At 43.1% G+C, this 27,121-nt stretch overlaps 1 protein-coding gene across 1 annotated transcript in view; it reads right to left on the bottom strand.

The window, feature by feature from the left end:
- Positions 1 to 7,542: 7,542 nt before the first annotated feature.
- LOC124613625 (nephrin-like) overlaps positions 7,543 to 27,121 on the bottom strand; it is a 715,499-nt gene continuing 695,920 nt past the window's right edge. The window contains exon 11 of the mRNA XM_047142340.1: positions 7,543 to 7,865. Within this exon, the coding sequence (XP_046998296.1) occupies positions 7,543 to 7,865 (323 nt within the window). The remainder of the gene's footprint in view (positions 7,866 to 27,121) is intronic.

A 27,121-nucleotide genomic window follows, 5' to 3' on the forward strand; every position in this document is an offset into this window, starting at 1 on the left:
CGCGTGCGCACGATGAGCGTCGCGAGGGCGGCGGCCAGCAGCACGGCCAGCACGGCGCAGCCCGCCACCACGCCCAGCAGCGGCGCCAGCCGGCCCACGCCCGCCGACGCTGCCGGCACACACGCGCTACCTCGTCACCTCGCTACATCCGTGCCAGCGCACTATTTTCTGTAGCGTACTCATCAGCAAGAGCAGAAAGCTAAGTACCACGTAAAGCCGACGATGTACCGTCGTCGTAGAACTGTCGCAGCTGGAACGTTGCAGGTATCTCTACTCCGATGCCATTTACAGGATGATTCGAAAGGTTGAGCATAAATTGAAAGAGCTGTTAGAGAAGTGTAAAAAGAAGTAATAAAAATGATAAAGCACCTGTAGATGTGATGTACATGTTACAATTTCAGAAAAGTTAGATGATTTATTCAAGAGAATCAACTTCACAAATTGCACACACTAAGCATGTCAAAACGCGTTAGTCCATCTCTGACCCTTAGGCACGCGGTTCTTCGGGTTGGCATTGATTGGCACATATCGTGATAAATTCTGTCCGACTGTCGCGTTAAATCACCAAAATCCCGAGCTGAATTAGTTGGAGAGTCCTGCCCATAATGCTCCCAGCGTTCTCAGTTGGGGTGAGGTCTGGCGACCTCGCAGGCCAAGGAGACCGACAAGCAGTAAAAACTCTCGCTGCCGAAATGTAATTTCAGGCTGGCTTACCTTGAATGGAAACGAAACGTGGAGCAGAACATCGTCGACGTACCGCTGTGCCGTATGGCTGCTGCGGATGATAACAATGGAATGCTGCAATGAAAAGAAAGACACCCCAGACTGCTAGGGTGGTATGCCAACTCTCTCCGGGGCGTCTTCAGACGCATCTTCAGTCTATATGCTGACTGAGTGGAGCAGAATTGTCTTTACTGATGAGTCCTGCATCGAACTGAGCCCCGATGACCAGCGAAGACGTGCCTGGAGACACTTCGGCCCTAGTGGGATACCAACCTGACTGTCGCCCGCCATATCGTCCGACAACCGAGAGTGGTGGTCCCGTGTGCCATTTCTTTTCATAACAGAACATCTTTGGTTGTCATTCGCGATGCACTTACAACACAGCGGTACTTCGACGGTATTCTACGCCTCATTTTCTTGCCATTCATGGTCAGCTATCCTGGGGTTATGTTTCAGCACGACAATGGCCCACATCCACACGGCGAGAGTTTCTACTACTCTTCGTGTTTGCCAATCCTGCCTTGACCAGCAATGTCTGCGGATCTCTCCCCAATTGAAAATGTTCGCCGCATTACGCAAAGGGCCCTCCAAGCAGCTTAGTATTTTGACGTTTCAATGTATAGATCGGACAGAATTTGGCACGATATCGCTCAGAAGGACATCCAACAACTATGTCAATCAATGCGAAGCCGAGCATTTGGCTGCATACGGGCCACTGATGGACCAAAGCGTTTCTGACTTGCTCAGTCTGAGAAGCTCTTTCTCTTGACTAAATCATCCAATTTTTCTGAAATTATAATCGTTTGCTTGCCTGCATAGGCACATCACATCTACCAATTTCCGTCCCATTCGGATAATTCCTTTATTGTACGTCTTTTTTTATCTTACAACGTGCAACAACAGAAAAGTATGGTCTTGCAAGTAATACTGAGTCACTGAAAGCTTTGGAAATTCAGGAACACCGAGGACAGTCAATCCACATGAACGTTATGCTTAAAAGAGATAATATAGTCTTTACTGAAAAATGTTGGTCATCACCGAAGTTGTTCAAAATGACAATCAGTACATTTCGTACAGGCATAAAATCCCCGTAGAACTTTCTGACTCTCTCTAAGAGGTGCACTAGGTGTCGCATGAACCTCATCAGACTCTTCTAGTACCCTGGTGAGAATGTCATACACTTACATTGGTATCACATATACGAGGCTTGGTCTTGTAAAAGCAAACCGAAGGGTCATGTGGTGTTAGATCAGCAAGGAGTTGGGGGCATGTAATTGGACTTCCCCCTCCATCGTCTGTTGCACTGATATGCTCAAAGAAGTAGCAGGTGCCCCGTCTAGTTGCATTAACACCTAATAATGCATGTTAAATGGTACATTCTCAGACTGTTATAGCCAGAAAACTTGCAGAGTCTAATTAGGTTCGTGGGATGCCTTGAGTAGTTTGTAGAGTGTGCCATAATTGGATACGAAGATGTTTTGGTCGCTATTTTAAACACCTTCTGTAATAGACAACATTGTTGAGTAAACGATACACTACCTTTGCCCACCTCAGAGTGCTTGTACATTAATTTTCCTCGCTGTTTCTGAGGATCCAAAGCTTTCATTGTCTCAGGATTACTTCGATGCCTATAATTTCATGTTCCAAAGTCGTCGTATTTCGACTGCTTTGTCAGCCCCTCCAGTATGTGCGAAACGTTTAGAATCACTCCATGTATTTTATTTTTAGCTCTGTAATGCACGCATCTAATTACAAAAAATTTTCACAATTGTAAAATTCATGGCGAAATTATTGTAAAACTGGATGATATAATGCGTGCAGTAGACGATGGAGAATGAAAAGAGAGAAAAACAAAAGCTTCCTCCTTTGAAGGATCTATGTTAAACAAAAATAAGTGAAACACGGCCTTGGTCTCAAAAATGGCTCTGAGCACTATGGGACTTAACTTCTGAGGTCATCAGTCCCCCAGAACTTAGAACTACTTAAATCTAACAAACCTAAGGACATCACACACATCCATGCCCGAGGCAGGATTCGAACCGGCGACCGTAGCGGTCGGGCGGTTCCAGACTGTAGCGCCTAGAACCGCTCGGCCACTCAGGCCGGCTTGGTTTCACATTATAATGATAAGCTCTTATTTTTCAGGAAATAAACGACGGGGACTTCCAGCAGTAAGTTACACATAATTACAGACGAAATAACTTTTATCAATGCAGCATTACACTTCAGAAGTACCACAGATATGCGACTCTTTTTCCATTTAAACAGTCACCAAGTCCCTGTAAACAACATTCTACGAATAGTTCAACGCCTCTACAAGAGAAATCCCCCTCCCTCCCACCTCTTCCTCCCCCCCCCCCCCCCCCCCCCCACCTTAGTCACAGAGTCATTCCAGAACGACTGTGTAACGTCTCTTTCATCGGATACCTGCGAATGTGGTCGATGTCAGTGGCCTTACGCCCCGATCGACATAATCGATGTCTCCGCGGGCATGTTCAAATCGTTGGCAACATTTCACTAAGGCTGGACACGACATTGCATTTGGTAGATATACCGCCAGAGTAATACGGTAAATACGTGTGCAATAGAGACTTGCGCACAAGAACCTTACTATCCTGCGGTTTTCAACTTCAGAGTGCGCTCCCAGTTGCCGCACAGTTTCAGTTCTCCAGTGTGATGTATCTGTCATCCCTAGCACAACAGAACTGTGTCCACGAAAAATGCAGAATAGGTTATCTCTTCTGACAAATGGTCTTAGAGCCGGACGGCACATGTGACTTACTTTCCGAAGTCTTCTCGTATTTGAGACGTCTAGTTAAGATCTGGAGCAAATCTCTAGTTCTGATATTATGTCAACACAAGGTTTTCCTTTTCCTCAAAGTATTTATTGCCAAATTATGGTATGTATTTCAGTGTTAGAATTTTTAAGAACTTTTGCCGTTCTAAGTAATTTTTGTTTTCAGTTTAGCTAGAGTTGAATACCTCTATGATTCAACAATTGCTTCCGATTTGTATTACGAATTTCCTGCAAATCCTTTCGTCATCTGTGCTGCTCACTCGTTATTTAATACTTAACACTCGTAGACTACGCTTTCTTTCACCATTTCTTTTCCTTAGCGCTCATCCCATCTAGTACGGTACCGGTTTTTTTCTGCATTTCCCAAACTTTCCTTTTATTATTAAACGTGGTGACCGTATGCTCTTCGTGACTCTGCAGTCGACAACGTAACATGCGGGAGGGAACTCGTATGCGTCATCTGTGGAGCTTGGTAACTTTCTTCTGTGTTATCAGGTTTGATTCCATTGAGAAACTGTTGTGTACAGTGACTTTAGCCTATTTATTTAAAGAAGTAACGGGTACAGCAATCAGTCGCAAATAATCTTCATTGCATATCTAGATATCCATCATTGTGTGGCCACCTACAGTGCAGTAAATATAAGTTAAAACATTAAAACCACATACACGCACACAGTCCCAACTATACTATACGTGTAAAAATACATAACTGGCTGCAATGTTTTAACTTACATTTGCTACACTGAAGACGGCCACTCAGTGACCGAAAAATTCACATACAAAAATGTTTTCTGGGACTGATTGTTGTACCCTTTACTAAATTGTTCTGTCTTTCAATGCATTTCAACAATATGTGTGTTCCCTGGGGCGTATTCTGGGAACATTACAGAATATCTGGTTAAACCAGCATGGCAAACAACCTAAGTACCACACTCAGGCTTACCGGTGTACTAGCCCCCTTCGTTAATTCGATATGCGGAATCGATTCCTGTCTGGCTCACCTTCGTGATTCGTAACCTAGCGCGCTAGATGTTCTGTTTTATGAACACCAGATGCGTCTAAAACTATCGGTGAATAGTCTCAGAAAATGAAGTAAACATGAGTTACATGCAAAACATCTTTATTGGTCTTCAAAGTAAGCATCATTATGTACAATAAACTTCTGATATTGGTTTTTAGCCTGTAGGAAATCGTCACCAGACGCATTTCGTGAAATCGGCCGTTGCAACGTGGTCAGGTGTGTTGTATATCAGCAACGTCTGCTCATGCTCTTGATCAATAGCACTTACACAGGCTTTTCTTATCTTCATATCTTCTGATCTCGTTATCAAAGACAGCCGTCTATCATCCTCGAGCGCCCGTCGCACTTTTTCGACGTTGCCTTGGATTGCACATGTTGACGCAAACGCGGCTCATCTTCGACACCAACCTCTCCCTCGCTAAAGCCTTTAAGCGACTCACACAGTTTTAACTCACTGCTTTAACAGCGTGCACTTGAACTAACTTTCCATGAGTCTCCGTTGCCGTTTTCCTAATTTGAAGCAAAGCTTTCCGTTATTACATTATCCCATTTTGTGCTCCATTTTGCAATGACACTATCGAGACCGACACTTGCGGATGAACAACGACTGTCTTTTCGAATTAGAGCACATTGGTTGAAGATAGTCAAAGACATAAGCATAATTGTTTATGAACATTCGCTGACATTGTGTATATCCAATAATGCTTTACCGCCGTAATTCGTGCGAATTCAGAAGAAGTTTGTTATCACTGATCGTGATTACTTTGAAGGTGATTTAATCTATTTTGACTGTAACTGTTCTTTCCTTTATTTTTCACACGAAATTTTGTATAAAGTATGCAAATAGTAGAGAACTAGGAATGATCGGCATAGTAGGTTATAAATGAAACGTTACTCTGTAGCAGAGTGTGGTCTTCCATGCAGATTAAAATGTGCTCCGGACCGACACTCGAACTCGGGACCTTTGCCTTTCACGGACAAATGTTCTTCTCCTTTCTTCCAGGAGGGCTAGTCTTACAAGTTTCGCTGGAGAATTCCTGTGAAGTTTTAAAGTAGGAGACGAGGTACTGGCTGAAGTAAAGCTGTGAGGACAGGTTGTCAGCTGTGCTTGGGTAGCACAGTCAATAGGGCTCTTGCCAGTGAAAGGCAAAGGTCTCGAGTTCCAGTCTCGGTCCAGCACACAGTCTGAATATTCCAGGAAGTAGCCAGCAGTACCGCATACCCCGAGATGACACTAGCGACTCGTAACAACGTAAGGTGTTAATGTACACTGTTCCTGAAACTGCTCCTCTAAAGACGCATAGCTGTCAATGAGTACTGCCACAAACACAATTCTTCCTCTCTTTTTCAAGTAGTTTGACTACTACTGCGGCAGTCGGACTCAACGCGTCAGTTGTTACCGTAGGAAAAGCTGCGATATGCGGCCACAGTAAAGCGCATCTTCATTTTTCGCCAGTGGACCAGATGGGATTCTAAAAAACTAACATTCATATGGGGTTGCTGAGACAGAGAAATACATTGAGCTATCTTATCAGAATGCATTTTCTTCCTTCGCAGTTAAAACATCACTTCCCAAATGGTATGTGAGAGTGTTTGTGAGTCTGCCTCGGTAGCTGCCCGATCAGCAAGACAGGTTGCTGACTGAAGGGGCCTGGTTTCTATTTCCGACCAGGTCGGAGATTTTTTCCGCTCGGTGACTGGGTATTGTGTTATTATCGTCACAACTGCTACTCCACATTTGAAATGCACTATGTGACCAAAAGTATCCGGACATCCCCAAAAACATGCGTTTTTCATATTAGGTGCATGTGCTGCCACCTGTTGCCAGGTACTCCATATCAGCAAGTCAGTAGTCATTAGACATCGTGGGAGAGCAGAATGGGTTGCTCCGCGGAACTCACGGACTTCGAACGTCGTCAGGTGATTGGATGTCACTTGTCTCATACGTCTGTACGCGAGATTTCCACACTCCCAAACATTCCTAGGTCCACTGTTTCCCATGTGATAGTGAAGTGGAAACGTGAAGGATCACGTACAGCACAAAAGTGTACATGCCGACCTCCTGTGTTGACTGACAGAGACCGCTGATAGTTGAAGAGGATCGTAATGTGTAATAGGCAGACAGGAATTCCAAACTACATCAGGATCCACTGCAAGTACTATGACAGTTAGGGGGAGGTGAGATAACTTGGGTTTCATGTTCGAGCCGCTGCTCATAAGCCACACGTCACGCCTCGCTTGGTGTAAGGAGCCTGGTGTACGGAGCGTAAACATTGGACGATTGAACAGTGGAAAACGTTGTGTGGAGTGACGAACCACGGAACACAATGTGGCGATTCGGTAGCAGGGTGTGGGCATAGCGAATGCCCGGTGAACGTCATCTGCCAGCGCGTGTAGTGCCAACAGTAAAATTCGGAGGCGGTGGTGTTACGGTGTGGTAGTGTTTTTCATGGAGGGGGCATGCGCCCCATGTTGTTTTGCATGGCACTATCACAGGGCAAGTGTGCAATGATGTTTTAAGCACCTTCTTGCTTTCCGCTGCTGACGAGCAATTCGGGGATGGCGATTTCATCTTTCAACACGATCGAGCACCTGTTCATAATACACGGCCTGTGGCCTGTGGCGTTGTGATTACACGACAATAGCATCCCTGAAATGGACTGGCCTGTACGGATTCCTGACCTGAATCCTACAAAACACCTATGGGATGTTTTGGAACGTCGACTTCATGCCAGTCCTCACCGAACGGCATAGATACGTCTCCTCAGTGGAGCACTCCGTGAAGAATAGGGTGCTATTCCCCAAGAAACCTTCCGGCACCTGATTGAACGTGTGCCTGAGAGAGTGGAAGTTGTCATCAAGGCTTTGGGTGGGCCAACACCATATTGAATTCCGGCATTACCGATGGAGGGCGCCTCGAACTTGTGAGTCAATTTCAGCCTGGTGTCGGGATTCTTTGATGCGCATAGTGTAGATGCGTGGACACGTACCGAAAGCCACCTTAAGAAAAAGTTTCTGGGAGATTACCTGCTCGCCGCTCTGCGGGCTGCAGCGTGTAGGCGTGCAGGGTGACGGCGCGGCTGCGGCCCTTGCTGTTGGCGGCGAGCAGCGCCACGTCGAAGCCGAGCCCCGGCTGCAGGCCGCTGACGGTGAAGGCGGGCGCGCGAGAGCTCACGTTGCCGACGAGCGTCTGCGACGCCGCGTCGTACACCTCCATCACGAACTCCTGCGGCAGCCCGCCGTCGAAGCCCTCCGAGCACTCGACGTGCAGAGAGTCCGCCGTCTGGTTCACGATGCTGCAGTTGTGCGGCGGGTCGGGACGACCTGCCCACAAACGTAGCATGCACAGTGCGTTTTACTTGTAACCTCGCTCTAAGAACGTGTCTTGTTAGTAATTAGATGCAAAGAGGAAAATGGGAGCAGCAGCGGCGATCCGCAGTTATTGGTTGTTTAACAGTCCTCACGCATTCTAGCAACTTACTGTTTCTGAATACGAAAGTTATGAAACAATAGTTTCTTTGAGCACTTCAGCACATTCGGCGGATTCCAAGAAGACTCAGACTCGTAAATTTCTTCCACGTATAGTGATGCGAAAATCACCGAAGTTGAAGCTCGCACGGACACGTTAATACGATGTGTCCACCTCCAAAAAAGGGTTCGACAATATAAAATGGTGCAAATTGTTCGAAATTATCAGAAAAATCGGCTTAATCTGTAGGGAAAGACAGGTAATACACAGTTTTTATAAGAATCAAGAAGGAATAAGAAGAAAAGAGGACCAAGAACCAAGTCTCACAATTGACACTATGTCTTAGAAAGGGTGATCGCTTCTCTTACAGTTGTTAAACAATCATAACCTCCACTCGGAGACGCTATTGGTTGATCTACGTAGGTGCTGGACAGAAGCGGAGAAAGACTGCATCAGTGTCTAACGCCCTTCTTAATGCAAGCTCTTTCTTCTTGTAGCAAATAAGCAAAACTGTTTACATCACAACTTATTTTATTAGCGACGGAAATAAAAGAGAAGTTTAGAACTGTCACAAAAATTCCGGCAGTAGGGATATCAATGACAGGAGTTGCTGTGACACAGCTATCATCACTGAAAGTGAGAATGAGCTAAAAGGAATATTAAGTAGAAAAAATAATCTAGCGAGCAGAGAATATGGACTGATGGTAAACCGAAGAAAGACGATACTAACGAGGAGCGCTAGAAATGAGACAGTCAGTGACCACCACAAGTAGGAACCACGAGGTAGACAAGGTGATGGAATTCTGCTACCTTGGAGGCAGAATAACCCATGATAGGCGAAGCAAGGAAGAAACGAAAAGCAGTCTATCACTGGCCTCAAGAGCATAATTGTCCAAAAGCAGCCTAGTAGGATGAAACATCGGCCTTACCTAGAGCAAGAACATTCTGTGGAGGTAAGTTTCGAGCACCCCATTGTATGGAAGTGAATCACGGACTGTGAAGAAGGCGAAAGAGAAGGTCGAAGTTTTCGAGATGTGCTGTTACAGAAACATGTCGAAAATAGCGAATGAGGAGGTTCTCCGCATAATCGGTGAGGAGAGGTCATGTGGAGAACATTGACAAGAAGAAGGTGGAGGATATGTGTTAAGACGTCAGGCAACAACTTTCATGATCTTAGAAAGAGCAGTTAATGTTAAAAACTGTAGGGGAAGACAGAGATTGATATAATTATGACTAACTACACTTTGTTCGCACTACATAGCTGCAATAATCTGCTTTATGAATGATTTGCTTGTAGCTGCAACACACCATCAGGTGGCTTGCTGAGTATGGATGTAGATGTAGATATTCTTGTGCTTCAGGGTTACGTCATTCCTAAGGTAATATGATGCAAGTGACTGTTGCAATACGTGATCGGACTGCGTTACTGTAACCTTGGCGTTCTCCGCGGTCATGTCGTTAATACTGACGACTGCTCACAAGGAAATCTCGGATTCGATTCCTCGCGATTACCTAATGTCTTTCTGAGGAAGACGTTGTGATCATACCCATGCCTGGGGTCGATAAAAATAACACCTGAGCCCCCTCTGAATACAGCATGCCACAAATACAACTTGCTGATTTCGTCAGTGTGCTTTGATGATTGTAACGGATGATTCGCATACCAAATGGCTGGAAGAGACGGACTGCTTAATGCTGATGCCGCTACACTATTATGGCTTTTAGTTGTGTGAGGTAACGGGCAAGTCGTCGCACCCTGAAAATACAGGGTGATTCAAAAAGAATACCACAACTTTAAAAATGTGTATTTAATGAAAGAAACATAATATAACCTTCTGTTATACATCATTACAAAGAGTATTTAAAAAGACTTTTTTTTCACTCGAAAACAATTTCAGAGATGTTCAATACGGCCCCCTCCAGACACTCGAGCAATATCAACCCAATACTCCAACTCGTTCCACACTCTCTGTAGCATATCAGGCGTAACAGTTTGGATAGCTGCTGTTATTTCTCGTTTCAAATCATCAATGGTGGCTGGGAGAGGTGGCCGAAACACCATATCCTTAACATACCCCCATAAGAAAAAATCGCAGGGGGTAAGATCAGGGCTTCTTGGAGGCCAGTGATGAAGTGCTCTGTCACGGGCTGCCTGGCGGCCGATTCATCGCCTCGGGTAGTTGACGTTCAGGTATGTACTCGTAGTTACGGACAGATAAGTGCCAATGTGGTGGCGCTCCATCCTGCTGAAACATGAATTGTTGTGCTTCTTGTTCGAGCTGAGGGAACAGCCAATTCTCTAACACCTCCAGATACTATAGTCCAGTTACAGTAGCACCTTCGAAGAAAAAGGGACCAAATACTTTATTGGCTGAAATGGCACAGAAAACGTTCACCTTAGGCGAGTCACGTTCATACTGAGTTGTTTCCCGCGGATTCGTTCGAAATGCACGCTGAACAACTGTCGTCGATTCACTTCTGCCGTACTCAATAACACAAAAAGCTTTCTGTTGAGCGGTCGCCATCTCAGCATCAACTGACGCTGACGCCTAGTCAACAGCGTCTCAAGCGAAAAAATGTACAACTAAATGAAACTTTATAGCTCCCTTAATTCGCCGACAGATAGTGCTTAGCTCTGCCTTTTGTCGTTGCAGAGTTTTAAATTCCTAAATTTGTGGTATTCTTTTTGAATCACCCTGTATTATAAGTTCGGAGGAAGCAGTGGCCTCACTAGCTGCTCGGCGAGCGCTGGCCTCTCGGCAGGCTGACCAAGTGGTGCCAGACGCTGGCCGAAGCGAGAGGGGTCCAGCCGCGTGGCTGGGAATTCCATGGAGACACTATGTTGATGAAGGAGACACGCCCGGAGTGCCAAAGATGGCGGACTTCGTCAAACTTTAATGGTAGACATTTCACAGTTCGTATAGAAATTAATATCATGATACCTCTAAAAGAAACATGTACATTACCATTATTTGGCATGGCGATTCTAATGGTGTAATCAGAGTTTCAATATATTTATTAGTTTAAACTTTAGTATCTGACGGTAAATTGTACAAGTAATACCCAGCAACGAATTTCCAAAATTGAAACGCTTCTTCCTATTTTGTCGATATCCGTGTCTTTAGAAAGCTATTAGTGTAAACTTAAATTGGTATGAATTACAGGCATGTAACTTGAATAGTAGATGAGTTATTGGAGGTCAAAGTGGCCGATTACTATCGATCGCGTCAGGCCATAAGTACTCCACAGTTAACACGAAAAAACGGTAGCAGCATACTTATAAACATATTTATTCATTTATGTCTTTGTTTTTATCAGATATATACTATTCATGAAGAAATTCGTTAAATATTTAGTGTGTTTTAGAAAGCACAGAGACATTAGGCTACTGGCCTACCCTTTGTTCTATTCCTTTGATATATGTTAATTTAATTTGTTTAAGTATCTAATAATGTGTGTTAGAGCGTGTTTATGGTCCAGCCGTAGGAATATTTATTTAATTTCTACTTATTTAAACGAAAATCCAGTATTTCGAAAGTGTTTTATATTTGTGAGTGTACGTTAACTTGGAGACGTGGAGGGAGCACTCTATCTAATAACAGTGCTCGTTGCTAAGGGAGGCGACTGCCGAGGTGAATGGAAGGGAGTTCGAGAGTACGGAACAGGACACGGGAGTGAGTGCTGGACACGACGCCGCGGCGGACGCACAGTTGCGGGATAGACTTGGACGGTGGAGCAATTTGCGCGTGGTCGCGGAAGATAGAAATATTTCGTAGTGCTGCCTTGTGAACTTGTGAGACTTCCGTGGCTTCTACAGTGAAGACGTAGTGTGCGTTTATAAGTGAATATCTCGCGAGCTTTTCTGTTGTTCATAATTCATTACGTGCAGTAGGGATCTATTGTTTCCCTGTTATTCAACTTATACTTTACTTAATTGCTGGACCATCGACACCAATTAGTGTTTTGCAGAAATATACCGCATTCTCAAAAGTACTTCTACTATCATACTCATCATCTGAAGTCGTTCAAATAGTACCTGCAGATTTTATTTAATAGCAGTCTTTCATTTATAAATTTATATGTTACATTCGTAATTCACAATTTCCGAGTGATAAGAACCTTCGACCATTCGATTCATGTGTGTATTCATATCGTATACTGTCGACTCAGCAGTATTTGGCCTGCAATGCCTCGCACAGTAACAGGCCTTCAGTTGGGTATTCTTATACTTGCAAGTCATTATTTAATTTGAATGGTGGCACTAAATAACTATTGAAGGAAAATTGCTTTTAATTTTATTTTGTTCTGTATTGATCTCAATGTGTAAGCAGTTCAATGTTGCTCCAGCAGTTGGTATTTCATAGTGATTTACAGTGGTTTGAAAGTTTTATTAGTGTCCTTTATACTTTTAGCAAAATTAGCTGCAAATTGTTTATTTCATGTTGATTGCGTAAGTTCCGACGAGGTTGTTTCGGCATATTATCAAGTGTTCCTGTTGACGTTATATTTATCTTTCATTTTATTCCATGTCTATGTACAAGTACTATGAGATTTTATATTATATTCTCTTCTAGATGGGGTGAGGTCCATAAATCATCTTGGAACGTAAGTTCTTTTATGTACTATGTTGCTGACATAGATCACATACTTACTTTCCGCGCACTACACAAAATAACACTTTCCAAGATCATTTATGGATGTCATTCCAGCTAAACTTAAGTACAAGATGACATAATAGCTCATCGTTCTATTACATTCACATATGAACGATCTCTCATTTTACAACTGTCACAAAACGATACGAAATTTCACTATTATTATTGAAGTAACAATGTGACCTGTGTTAGCAATACAGTGAATAAAATAACTTAAGTTCAAAGATGATTTGAGGAAGCCACTCCACTACACATAAGAATAATATAAGACAAAATCTCATATTACCGTTACACAGACGTAGAATAAAGTGGTTGTAAATGTAATGTCAACAGGTACACATGGTAATAGGACATATGCCGAAAAAAGCTTGTCGTGAACTTACGTAGTCATCAGAAGATTAACAATTTGTAGCTAATTTTGTCAGTGTAAAGTGTAAAGTGTAAAGATGATGTCACATTATGACCTTATGCAAGCTGAGGGTCCATCAGACAAGAGGTTATTTTATTTCCCTGTTCTACTTACTTCATCAGAAAATAAATATGTCAGGATAAATAGAGTGTACTACGACGTCAATGTATGCTTGTGCTCAAGTTCATTTCAATGTTACAGTGTTCACAGTACGTTTTAACTGTACTAATAAAGTTCAGTTATGATTGAGCAAAGTGATTCAGGCATGCTAAATTCAGTACAGTAATCGCAGGGAATATTTGCATCAGCAAGCACGTTACAAAATTGCATAATCGAGCTACACGCACAGCGTTAGTTACGCACAGCGTTTCTGTAATTAACTGATATTGCAGTTAAGTTTGTCCAGATCGACTGGCGACCGTATTATTGCAAAACTGTACAATTTCATTTCAGGCAGCTAAATTTCAGCCAGTTGTAAGTACGTATTTCCTTGAAAAGTCATGACCAAATTTAATCCCTTTATTGGCCAATAATTTCTTATTAAAGAGATTGTAGTCGGGTGAGTTGTCATTGTCCTTCGAGGGACTGTGCTGTATATGTTCCATTTCCATTCGGCAGAATTAGTAACCGATGGCTGTGCTTCCGAGATTTGTGGGTCACGCGACTTAAGCAAGCCGAATGTGTGGGCGTTGCAGGCGGACAACAGAAGTAGACAAATCTAGACGAATAAACCCTCTGAAATTGTTTCGCTAATGCTAAGTAACAAAATACAGAGGCTACATAACACCACTTTCAAAGTAAAGTGTAGAGCTGAATTCCAGATAAACTCATAGGGAATGGAGAATGTCATTAGGAGAAAGAGAAACCAATGTGGAAGTTAGAGTAGGTTAATAATAATAGTATGGCAAAGGGACATCCTAACGTCACTAATAACGTATCTGAAAAGATATAAAAGGAACAACCTACAAATAGAACGTTTAGCGTTCGTGGATGACGTAGGTGTTTTCTCAGACTCAGTAGAAACAACCACAACACAAATAGTACGCTCAAAGAAGAGGATAATCCAAAAATAAACGATAATTTAATCAAACCAGTGTCACTTGGTGCGGCAGTTTGTTATGATTCAGAAAGTCTGTTTTAGCTTTGGAGCCCACCGAAGTAAAATACTGGAGTCCGCTGTTTAAACAGTGACTTATATCCACTGAAACACAATTCAGTGGCAGTAAAGTGTCAAAATTCATGCAATAGATGTGTAGATAGAGGTATTGACATATCTTTCAGTTATCATATGTAGTTTTCTGCATAGACCATAGCACTGTAGGGGAAGAGCGGACGTAACACCAAGCCAAAGGTTTGATGATTTCTGTAGCTGAGTGGCAACCAACTTAGAAACTCTTAACATCACAAGATGTATAGTCAGATTACCGTCTTATCTTCCCTACTTTTTCCCTTCTCGATGGACAATAGGAAAGCACCTACATAATCACTAATTTGAAAAATCCACGGGTCCCCATTGTGCCCAACGTAGTAGCGAATAATAGCCACATTGCTAAATAGGCCTAAATAAATTGAGAAATACAGTTTTAACTTTGAAGATTTGTACAGAGAGACAAAATAAGTTATTTGTGTAAAAACCATACGTTAACTATACTTTACAATTATTATGTATTTTTTCCAAAACCCATTACTTACTGTTACCGGAAAAAAGTTAGGTGAAATGTTTCCAGAAATTTTAGGCACAGTCTCCTCACAGTCATTTTAATCCTCACCAGTAAAAGCATTCTGTTCGTGGGCCTACATTGCATATCCTGGGTCATTTTCAATTTAGCAAACCGTTTCAAGAAACCAGCAGTCCATCCATTTCCAGTCATTCAGGTTTCCTTATTAAAATTAAGAGAAAATTTATTCCTTTCGGACAATTAAAATACTGTGCATAGTAGATCCTTACCTCAAATACCGAGAAATCTTGTCCAACAACAGATGGTCGTAAATTTGCTTTCTTTCTTTTGATGTGAAATGACTGAAACTCTCCAGACACCATTTTCTTGTCAGTATTCAACATTTGTTCACATTAATAACAGTAGGAACAGAAGGAAAATGTATGCATCACTGCGGCTATAGTGGCTACTGGCTGTCTATTGTGTCCTCCTAGACGCCTTTTCACGTAAGGTGTTTTCAGCAGGCGAAGGCCACCGATGAAGCAATGGCCGACGTGAGAATTGATTGCTAAGTAACGACTTTTACAACACAATTAAGTTCCAAAAACGTAGCCTGTTACGTAAATTTTTAATAATTATGTTAAATCCGCACTTAACTTACATGAGAGGGTCTCAAGACCACACACAACGTGACTACGAGAAACACGACGTCCTGTCTCTTTCAAATCGATAAGCGGAACTCGATGTGTTCCGAGTAACACAACTGTGCAGTTTTCATGCGACTGCAGCTCTATATGGACTATCAAATCGAAATGGACGCTTCGTCAGCAATGGGCCTTATGCCCACGCTTCTCCTATTCTGGAATTTTTTAACTTAAAAAGTAATCATATTTTTTATTTTTCTCAGTATCATTACGGTAAGTGACACGCTGGTGAGCAGCAGCACCATGACTTCCGAAAACAGTAACATGTTAGTGTATCTATAGTTGTGGTAGAAGCTTCAGATCGCCATACCATGTAGCCTACGTATGGCATTAGAAGTCCGCACCAGATTGCTTAATTATCGTAGACTAATCCGGGAAGGTTCCTGGACTCGTAACTGGCCCTTGCTGAAATTAGTAGGCCCTGTACGTGCAATATAAAAGCTATTCCACACTTTTGCGACCCAAGGCTTGGTATATCATTTTACTTGACACAACTGCTTGTCTTAATTATCGTAAGAATTTAACATACTGAGAGAAATATTACATTTTAAGTCACGTAACGTATCTATTCAGCGTTTCCACAATTGATTTCTTCTCCTACGGTGTTATTTTATAAAAGTACACTGCCATAGGGTAATCATTGTCGCTAATACTCCCAAGAATGTGACACGAAATCACGCTACCTGATTATAGACGAAGTAATTCTCGTCCCTTGTCAAAAGACACCAACAGCAAGATATATTGGAAACAAAGAGGGTAACATAAATCCATCTTATAACAATCACGTGAATATCGCTTCTAAGAAGCCTCGATCCTTACATTTATTGGGTTTTATGTAGTACCATGTCCACGGTTCCTTTGCGGATTACTTCTTATTACTTTCCAGTTTCTGTGTACATACTTTAAAGCTAATTTCAGAAATTTTCTTTAGAAAGTCCGCCTCTCTAGACAGATCGTTTCATTTCGTTGAAGCTATGAAAGATGTTTTGATAGCAAAGTTAAAAGCAGAATATTCAAATATGAAAATACAACGGCGAAACAAGGAAGACCTGAAACTTTTTCAAATCCTTCTCCTATCTCTCCAAGATCTCAGCTAGTCGAAAGAGGCCGAGAACTCTGAAAGTCTACTGACGCAATTTATTTCAGTACCAAATATCAAGTTCTTACTACTTTTGTGGCAAAGCCTTATTTCTCCACCGTAACCATAAACGTGATTCACATGACGAGATTGTCACTGTGACCACTGCCTAACAAAAGAGGTGAAGCACCCAGAAGGGTAGGAGGAAACAAAATGTAATATTACGGGTTGAGAGATTATGTGATGTTACTACACTGATGATAATATCGAGCCACATTTACAAGGAATTTGGGAGTAAGATCCTATACAGTGTGTTCAGAAACAGACCGAAAAGCTCATGAGGGTGCTGCAGGGTACTTTGCGTCTAGAGATAGTTATTCAGAAAAAAATCGATACTTTCCGAGTCAATCAACAGTGAAGTTAGCCTATCAAGACGTTGCGTGCGTGAGCTCCAGCAGCCCGCCGTAGATGGTATCTTCGTTTGGTCTCCTAAAACCGAACAACATAGCAATACAAATACTGGACATGGGACGGTAGTAACGATCGAACCAGAGACACAGTCTCGTGCGCTATCCTCAAAGCTATGAGTAAAGGCTGACACTAATTGTATTCGGTGGGCCGCCTGAATTTGCTCTCGTAACTTGTTGATTTTAATGTCAATTCTAATTAGCTCGGAAATGGCGATTTTTTTCTTAACAGTTATTTCTCTACCTTCCAGCATCCCTACCAACTTCTGTTCACTCTGTATATCTACGACTTTGCAGCTGATATGGATGTATGATCAATTTCAGTGCGGAAGGGTGCCGTAAAGCCGTTGTGTCCTTTCCTGGGGCAGGGTGGCCCTCAGCTGTTGTAGCTGGACCTTCATGTCCTATACAGTGACCCTTGGAGGGAACTGACATCCGAGAGGTCCCATGTATGTTCAATTCGGGATAAATACGTAGATCTGGTTGGCCACGGGAGCAACTGCAAATCACGATAAAGTTAATAGAGATGCTTCCTATCTGTTGACGAGCATTGCTCTGTTAAAAAATTGCACCACGACGTTATGACATGAGAGACAACACATGGGTCCCAGGATGTCCTTAACATACCACTGTGCCGTCGGAGTCCCATCAGTCAATACCGGTTGTGACAATGGGTCATACTCGATTGGTCAATATACCATTAGGGCTACGAGTAATTCTCGTACCACAGTGACTCTCCAAACATGGGAGGAAAATGACTTCACCTCAGGTCACCGCCACACTCGCCCACAGTGAAAACAATGTGACGCCACTCATCAGGAGTCCGTCCTTCCCTCTTGCTGCACCACACTAGAGGCAGCCTTTTGTGTTATTAACACATGAGATGGTGTCCATACTGTCGCTGCTGGTAGCATCCGACCAATGAGGCGGGATATCACAGAATTCTGAAGGGAATCCAGCAGCCGTTTTCGGATGGCAGGCGCCATTGTGGTTGGTGCACAATATGGCGGCCCTCTCTTGTGGTGGTAAGACGTGGTCGAGTGGAACCTTGATGGCGTATATGCATTCCCTTACGTTCCCATGCAGTTTGTGACAGACTCCACAAACTTCGACATTGCACGATTGCACCAGTCGGCCAAATTGATATTCACGACAAGGCCCCTTTCAAGCTAAGTCTGGTGTTGATAGTGGGGTATTCGAGCCTTTCGCGGTAACTACACATCTGGTGCTGTTCATGCCGCTTATAGACCTCTCCAGGCACGGTAACAATACTAAACACAAACACCACTAATGAGCTCTAGGACGCCGTTCTATTTCTCCTGTCTCATAGAATAGCAAATCTAATTATTTGCATATCCGCCTATGGCGTGTACATGTACGAAGTTACATTTATATCCGATCGTTGCTACTGCTTATTTTTTTCTCACCAGTGAAGTTTCGCTCGGTGTGTCAAATCATTAATCAAACACTGACTTCTAATAGGTTATCTCAAATCATAAATGAAATATTGGTTGTATGCATGTTATTTGGTATACACGGTGTATGTTTCATTGTGCTGTGGTAGAGAATGAAGACAGATGACGAGATTTACTTGCTAAGTCGCCTTCTGTAAAGTGGATGATTCCACCGTTTTCGAAGATGACAGTTTTTTCCCATCCCTCAGTCGGTAAAAACAGAAACTTTGTAGGATCTCTTTTTGTCCGTCTACTGTCTGTCCGATTGTTAAGAAACCTTTTCCTCAAAAACGGGTAGACATATGAAGTTGAAATGTATGTGACGTACTAGGATGTACGGTCCCTTACAAAATTAAAAAAAATTTAAGCTTCTAACGCTAAATACTCAAAAGATATGACCATTTATGTCACATCCTTTGATACTCACAACCTCATTAACATCTGTATAGTACGTCCCATTGACATAGAATCAATAAACTTCGCCAGAAGCAAAGTTTCACAGTACAAATGAATAAGCACAAGCCACTTGTTAATACGAAATTTGTTATGCAATTATGATACATAAGAATACCTTTTTGACATTATAACTTACATTTTAATCATCATCCATCGACAGCATCATAAAAAATTACACCGTATGCAGAGACAGATTGTAACTAGTAGCCATGTTTTAGTGAGTTCATAGAAATATTTTATTAAATCTTCTCTCTCTGCATACGTAAACTTAAGTACCCTGCTCGCTTCCTTTTGTATGTTCGGGCTAGTCTCACGAACTAGTGTAGAGATTCTGATACGGTCTTGGAATTTCCATAAACAATATCTTGTCAGCATCGATATCGATAACAGGCCAAAATCGTCGAGATTCTCACTTCCTGGGGTGTATGAACTATCTACATATGTAACTAAATGTGTAGGGAACCAAAAATGGGTAAGTCCTCCTTGAGCTCACCAAATTTTGGGTAATGCATCATGTTACAAGGCAAGGAGCCGTACCATTATATTTTCAAGCGATCTCAAACAAGCTTAGTGTCTTGAACTAGTGACACCTGACGAGAAATGGCGAAAACCATAACAATACCGAAGCTATGGTATTATTTAAATCTTCCTTGTGCAGTTCCTGAGAACATTTGTCTTTCCATATAAGGTGCTACTCCAACTGAACGTCTGCTGTCCTGTTCAGAGTGGCAAGCTTGGCGAGTTAGAGGATAATACGCCCTCCAAATCGACTACACGTTTTCCTTACTTAACACCTAATTCGCCCTTGGTGAAACTTGTAGGCGATATACGAGCAATGTAAAAGCTGTTCTCGACTTTTGCGACCCCAAGCTCGATATTTCCTTTGCAGATTAGTTATTATTACTTTCATTTTCCTGTGTGCATACTTTAAAGCTAATTTCAGATATTTTCTTTAGAAATTCCGCTTCTCTACAGAGATCATTTCATTTCGTTAAAGATATGAAAGATGTTTTGATACCAAAGTTAGAACGAGAATATTCACATATGCTAATACAGTGGCGAAATAAAGAAGACCTGAAACCTTTTCAAATCTTCCTCGTATCTCGCCGAGACAGATATATATTCTGGCCAATTTTATGCTTCCTTAATCAGAGCTCTAATAAAACTATTTCTGTGTGAGAGCAATTTAATATGGGGAAAGGTACGAATAATGGTGAAATGAAGCCTAAGTTCAGGAGAAAACATCGCTGCCAAAGGAAGAAATACTTAGAAAATGTTCACGTCTGTATGAATATAGAAAATAGACGAGCATGCAACCACTGATGCTTTAACCGAATGAAGTGAAATACATATCCTGTGTCTGTGTCTGTCTGTATATTCAGTATATTCAGAGTAATCTTAGGAACTGCTGTAGGGCAGGGAGAGAGAGAGAGAGAGAGAGAGAGAGAGAGAGAGAGGAAAGAGAAAGAGAGGATGGGAAGTGTTACATTATTTACTACTGTTTTAGTTCATATGGGCGATTTTCTTTTGAATGTCATAATCTTTGTTTACTACAGAAGATATTCATGTTATTTTTAGATGCTGACAAATCAAGCTATGAACTGCTCTTTGAAGATTATTTTCATTTTCTTGCATTATTATTTGATTATATGTCTATAGCAGAGTATTCAAATATTTCTCCTCGTCGTTCTCTATGCTATACCCTGTTTCAAGGCCCTGACTAGGTCATCTGTGTGGACGTTGAATGGAGTTGGGGACAGGTCACATTGTAACGTAACTCCAAGTGGTGTTAATATTTGTTTATATATGTTATCTCCATCTTCGATTGTAATTTTGTCTCTTTGTAAGGAGTTCTAAGAGAGGTAATTACACTCCTGGAAATTTAAATAAGAACACCGTGAATTAATTGTCCCAGGAAGGGGAAACTTTATTGACACATTCCTGGGGTCAGATACATCACATGATCACACGGACAGAACCACAGGCACATAGACACAGGCAACAGAGCATGCACAATGTCGGCACTAGTACAGTGTATATCCAACTTTCGCAGGCTGCTATTCTCCCATGGAGACGATCGTAGAGATGCTGGATGTAGTCCTGTGGAACGGCTTGCCATGCCATTTCCACCTGGCGCCTCAGTTGGACCAGCGTTCGTGCTGGACGTGCAGACCGCGTGAGACGACGCTTCATCCAGTCCCAAACATGCTCAGTGGGGGACAGATCCGGAGATCTTGCTGGCCAAGGTAGATGACTTACACCTTCTAGAGCACGTTGGGTGGCACGGGATACATGCGGACGTGCATTGTCCTGTTGGAACAGCAAGTTCCCTTGCCGGTCTAGGAATGGTAGAACGATGGGTTCGATGACGGTTTGGATGTACCGTGCACTATTCAGTGTCCCCTCGACGATCACCAGTGGTGTACGGCCAGTGTAGGAGATCGCTCCCCACACCATGATGCCAGGTGTTGGCCCTGTGTGCCTCGGTCGTATGCAGTCCTGATTATGGCGCTCACCTGCACGGCGCCAAACACGCATACGACCATCATTGGCACCAAGGTAGAAGCGATTCTCAACGCTGAAGACGACACGTCTCCATTCGTCCCTCCATTCACGCCTGTCGCGACACCACTGGAGGCGGGCTGCACGATGTTGGGGCGTGAGCGGAAGACGGCCTAACGGTGTGCGGGACCGTAGCCCAGCTTCATGGAGACGGTTGCGAATGGTCCTCGCCGATACCCCAGGAGCAACAGTGTCCCTAATTTGCTGGGAAGTGGCGGTGCGGTCCCCTACGGCACTGCGTAGGATCCTACGGTCTTGGCGTGCATCCGTGCGTCGCTGCGGTCCGGTCCCAGGTCGACGGGCACGTGCACCTTCCGCCGACCACTGGCGACAACATCGATGTACTGTGGAGACCTCACGCCCCACGTATTCAGCAATTCGGCGGTACGTCCACCCGGCCTCCCGCATGCCCACTATACGCCCTCGCTCAAAGTCCGTCAATTGCACATACGGTTCACGTCCACGCTGTCGCGGCATGCTACCAGTGTTAAAGACTGCGATGGAGCTCCGTATGCCACGGCAAACTGGCTGACACTGACGGCGGCGGTGCACAAATGCTGCGCAGGTAGCGCCATTCGACGGCCAACACCGCGGTTCCTGGTGTGTCCGCTGTGCCGTGCGTGTGATCATTGCTTGTACAGCCCTCTCGCAGTGTCCGGAGCAAGTATGGTGGGTCTGACACACCGGTGTCAATGTGTTCTGTTTTCCATTTCCAGGAGTGTAGATCTGCTGGACGCCTCTTTCTTCCATAATCAGTCACAACAGGTCTCAATTAACCATGTTGAAGTCTTTTGCATAACCAAAAATGGTCTAAGTAAACTTAATTCCTTTTGTTTACCTGTTGTTGAAGACTAAAAAAAAAACGGCATATGCAGCATCGTTCTTTGCTAAATTATATCCACTATTCTAAACAGATTGTTGAGATGGCGCAGTTTATTATTTAACGTAGTGTTATAGACGTAATGGCCTCTGTTAACGAGGCTAATTCCTCTACAGTTGTTTAGGTCGGTTATGTTGCCTTTCTTGAATATGGAGAATATTTTTGCCAAATCACGCTCATCAGGTTACTTACCTGCAGCCGAATATATATCAATGAGATGTAACATGTATTCCTTCAGTTACAGACTTCCGTATTAAAGCAATTCGGCATTTATTCCGTATGTAATTGTTCCTTTCCTGGTCTTCAACTTTTTTATTGCTAAATATTATTCATTGCAAGGCCTTACTGCGTTGGCTACTCTATTTCCCCTCAGTTCATCGGATGTGGTCGGCACTTCAGTGGGTGACCGTCAGGACCTGACCCCTGCTGCTCGCAGGTGGGGTGCATTGAGCGCTTGTGGCCAGTTGAGGAGCTGCTTGACTGGAATCCAAGCCAGGCGAGCGTCATGATGACCTCTTGTCCCTCCATACCTGCAACCGATGACGCATGCGGGGTGAGTGTGACATGGTGATCGAACGGTCGGTACCACTGGACATTCTGTGGCTTGTTTGGCCCGAGTTTCACACCTTATTTATCCAGTTAGATGAGATCGGTGTTTCAATTGATTGTGCAAATGTCACCGAGTGGGATAGGTCACTGGTTAACACACTGGACTCGCATTTGGGAGGACGATGGTTCAAACCCGCTTCCGACCATCTTGATTTAGGTTTTCCGTGATTTCCCCAGATCTCTTAAGGGATATGCTAGGATAGTTCCTTGGACGGGGGACGGCCACTTTCGTTCTCCATCCTTCCCTAATCCGAGCTTTTACTCCTTCTCAAATGACCTAATTGTCGATGGGATGTTAAACACTAATCTCCTCATCCTCTCCAAATATCACAATACTCTTTTGCTGCTGAGTGTTCAACCCAGTGACTTTTTCGGTGATCTTCCAATCGTTTTAAATTTTTATCTTTTAACTGGAAAAAGCTCTATATACTTTTCCATTTACCTGAGAAACAGAGACCTGGCTTCTCCACCACCACCACCAACAACAATAACGACAACAGTAACAGTGACAATAATTACTAACTGGTGTCGAAAATGGTTGTGAGAGTAACAGCAATAATATAAACAGTGGAAGTATAGTTGTTCTGGAGGCATGCCTGAAATAATTGTAAATAAAAATATTAATGTTTGCTTGTCCACAATTTTAAATCTGTTCAATAATTGATTTCAAATTTTCACACAAGATTTCCTTCGAATACATACATGTTTTATACACCTACTAGAGCGTCGTATGATGTGTAAAATGTATGTATTGTATAAATAATAAATAAAAGTGTAATATAGATATGTAAGAAAGATTCAGCTTCTCCTACCTGTGGAGTTTTTGGAACCTGCAGTATCTTTAGAAATCACATGAGATTTTCATTTCGCTTGGTCGCTACACACAAATTATTAGTCCAACAGAAAACATAAATAGGAACTTCTTGTGGGAAATTTTATTTAAAATTTCATACTGGGATACGATTTTGCTGGAGGTCACAGTTTTCGAGTTATCCGAGTAAACCGTATTTGAAGGTCACTTTTTCTTGGATAGTTCGAAAACTGCGGCCTCTAGCGAAACCGTATTCCAATACGGCATTCAACTACATTAAATTTCCTACGTAAAGGTCACTTCATTTTTTTTTTTTTTTTTCGTAAGACTGGTACTTTGCGAATAGCGACCGAGAAAATTTGAAAACCTTGCGCGTGGTATTTGAATATGTCGCGGGTTGCATAAAACACACAATGAAAGGCACCTGAAGCGTCCGGTACACAGGGTTAAGATTAATAAAACCGACAAAGTTTAAGAACAGATTTCTGCATGGACAAGGAGTTTAAAAATGCTTTGAACATGGGCAGTGCGCCGTAACGAGAAAAAATTTGTGCATAACGCATTACACAACTGGGCCGCATGCACATTATGATGAATGTCCATAGCAATCATCATGAGATTGTAGGTGTAATGTTCTCAGTTGATTTACGGGATATAATGTCCTTACGTAATGTAATATAACTGTAATATTCCGGCTGTGAGTACCAGCAATAATGCGCAAACGTAATATGATACGACAACGCTCTTTGCTCTAACCACAACGCTCTTTGCTGATAAAAAGGAGCATCTATGTTTTTCTTGTAATTGTTGGAGATAAGTCTGCATACAGAAGTAATGTTAAGTGCAGAGGTCAACATGTAATCGCGATTATCAAGAATAAAAATTGAATTTGTGGACAAAAGGAAGGTAAATATCCTTACGAATTTTTACTCGATATTGGATCCTCGGACCTTCATAAAAACTATTAATGTGTTTAGTAACACAGTGTGTAGTGATTTCTTCGCGAATTAACAATACTGGGCGAATCTGCTACTATCACGGCCCGAACGACGCGCAATACTTCGCCGTCAGGTTTTATGTTCAAGACGTTCCCTAAGCGACTAGTTTGTTAGTCAGAATATATCATACTGCCACTGTTGATCAACCTTATCATTCTGAAAGTGTGTCTAGAATTCCATATCTTACGGCGACTGTGAATATCGTAGCTGCTAAAGCAGACGGTGTCTTCATCGCGAGTTGTAGCAGTTTTCTCCGTCTTTGCTTGGCGTTCTCTGAGAACCGGAGAAGCAGAAACCTCCGACCGCCACCTCATCCTGTACCTAACCCGTTCTCTCTTTACAGCAGCCAAGAGGAAAACACATTCATCAATAGTCAAATTTTTTCACAGATTGTTTATGTTAGGTAAGAATTTTATAACGTATGTTTCTAGGCAAAACAAATCAAAAGAAAGGTTTTTTTTAGTGCTGTACCTAACTTATCTTTGTGAAATACAAAATTCAAAGAGCAACTTATTTAATTAAATAATTTTTGTTTTTGCATAGAAGAGTTTCATTTCAAGGGAACAGATAATCGTACTTTCGCTCACACCAGGTTGGCGGGCAACTTGTCTGGAGCTTGTAGTAGTGTCCATCTCAATGTTCTGCAGAACCTGGTGTGTACCCCAAATCCCTGCAGTTTCGTCTCTCTGAAAGGGCCCATGATCATACAGACACCCAAAAAGGCCTTGAAATGTTCTGTGATGTGGTTCGTGTCTGTCAGGGTACTAATTTTGATACAACTGTGCTGCCTGTAAGCCGTTCTAGTCTGTATGGCGGCACGAAAACTTCCACTCGGCTTGTTCCCGACATGAGTACCGGACCATGCTGCTTCATAAACGCTGTGTCATTCACACATCCTGCCCCCTCCCCCCGTTCTTAGTTTTTCCTCTCCAACCAACCCCTTTTTCTTTCTCATCATCTGTCCAGATTCCCCCCATCTGTCCTGGGCTGTAGTATGTCATATTTGCAAACTTTTTAGAGCAGTGTTCAAGTGAATGTTCAGTGTTGTACGTCTTTCCAAAGTGTTGCGAACAGAAATCATGCTGCCCGCTGGGTGTGAATTTTATGTCTCTTGCGAACAGAAACCAGACCGTGGTCGTGTTTTCTAACTGTCTGTCTATTATTTTACCTGTCTGCTTCATATGTATTTTATTGGCATCATCATCCCTTTGTTCTATGTTTTAAGTTCCACGATTTTCCGCCATGTTACCATTTAAGTCTCCGATTTTATCGCCTGTTTTTATTATTTATTGCCTTCATTTTTTTAAAACAAATTCTGTATGCTGAAGAGCGGCATACTAAGCTGCTGCCAGCCCGCCCCCTTCGGGGGGGGGGAGTCGAAACTCAATAAGGGAAAAAAAAAAACACGCATCCTGCAACACATAAGGAACACACGGCACGTGGTCAGAGGAACTGCCATTCGTCCGCACCATTGTCGTGGTAACGATGCATTTCAAGACACAGATTCATAGAACCTTTTTTCCTCCATCTCCGTTCATGAATTTTGTCCATTTTATTAACGTCCATTCTATATACACCATGTGGGGCCCCAATTGGTATATAATAAAAATTTGTTGGCAGACTTTCTACGCAATCGGCGAAGATCCTCCGGAGAATTAAGATTTTGAGAAAACGAACATCTACATCCACATATAGAAAAGTGTATATGTTGGTTTGCTCAAAATCTTAAACCCCCGAAAGTTTTTCGCCCTTCTGTGTACGCCTCCCATCCCCCACACGCATCCTCTGCGACCTCATTTCTTTCTCCCATCTGCTCCTATTCTTCGAACATCTCTGTATACTCTACACCTCCCACCAACTTGATGCCCCTCACCCCCTGGTTGCTCCCCTCCTCTCCAATCCCCACCCACTGCTACGCATTCACTGTTGTTGTCCCTCCTACCCTCCATCTCTACACCCTTCACCTTCTTTCCCAAGGTGGCTTTCGTCAACTCCCCCTCCCGGATGATGCCCTCCCTCGCTCCATTTATCCCTCCTATCAACTCTGATCCTTACCCCACATCCTTTCCACTGTTCTTTCCCTGGGCTCTCTCTTACCCCCATTCCATCCTGTTTTCTCCCCACCTAACCTCTCTCTGCCTCCCCTCCCCCCCTGAGTCCTTTTGTATTCCCGTCCTCCGCCTTTCCCCACTCCCTGTCTGCCCAGCACCCCCCGCCCCTCTTATGGGTCCTCGTCTTCCATCGGCTCCTTTCCCCCTCGCCCCCACTTCGTTTTTCCTCTCCTTCTCCCCCCTCCCTTTTCTTTCCCATCATGTGTCCAGATTCCCCCCCGTCTGCACTCGGCTGTGATATGTCACATCTGTGCCAACT

Source organism: Schistocerca americana, chromosome 4, assembly GCF_021461395.2.
Source record: "Schistocerca americana isolate TAMUIC-IGC-003095 chromosome 4, iqSchAmer2.1, whole genome shotgun sequence".
NCBI classification, from domain to species: domain Eukaryota; kingdom Metazoa; phylum Arthropoda; class Insecta; order Orthoptera; family Acrididae; genus Schistocerca; species Schistocerca americana.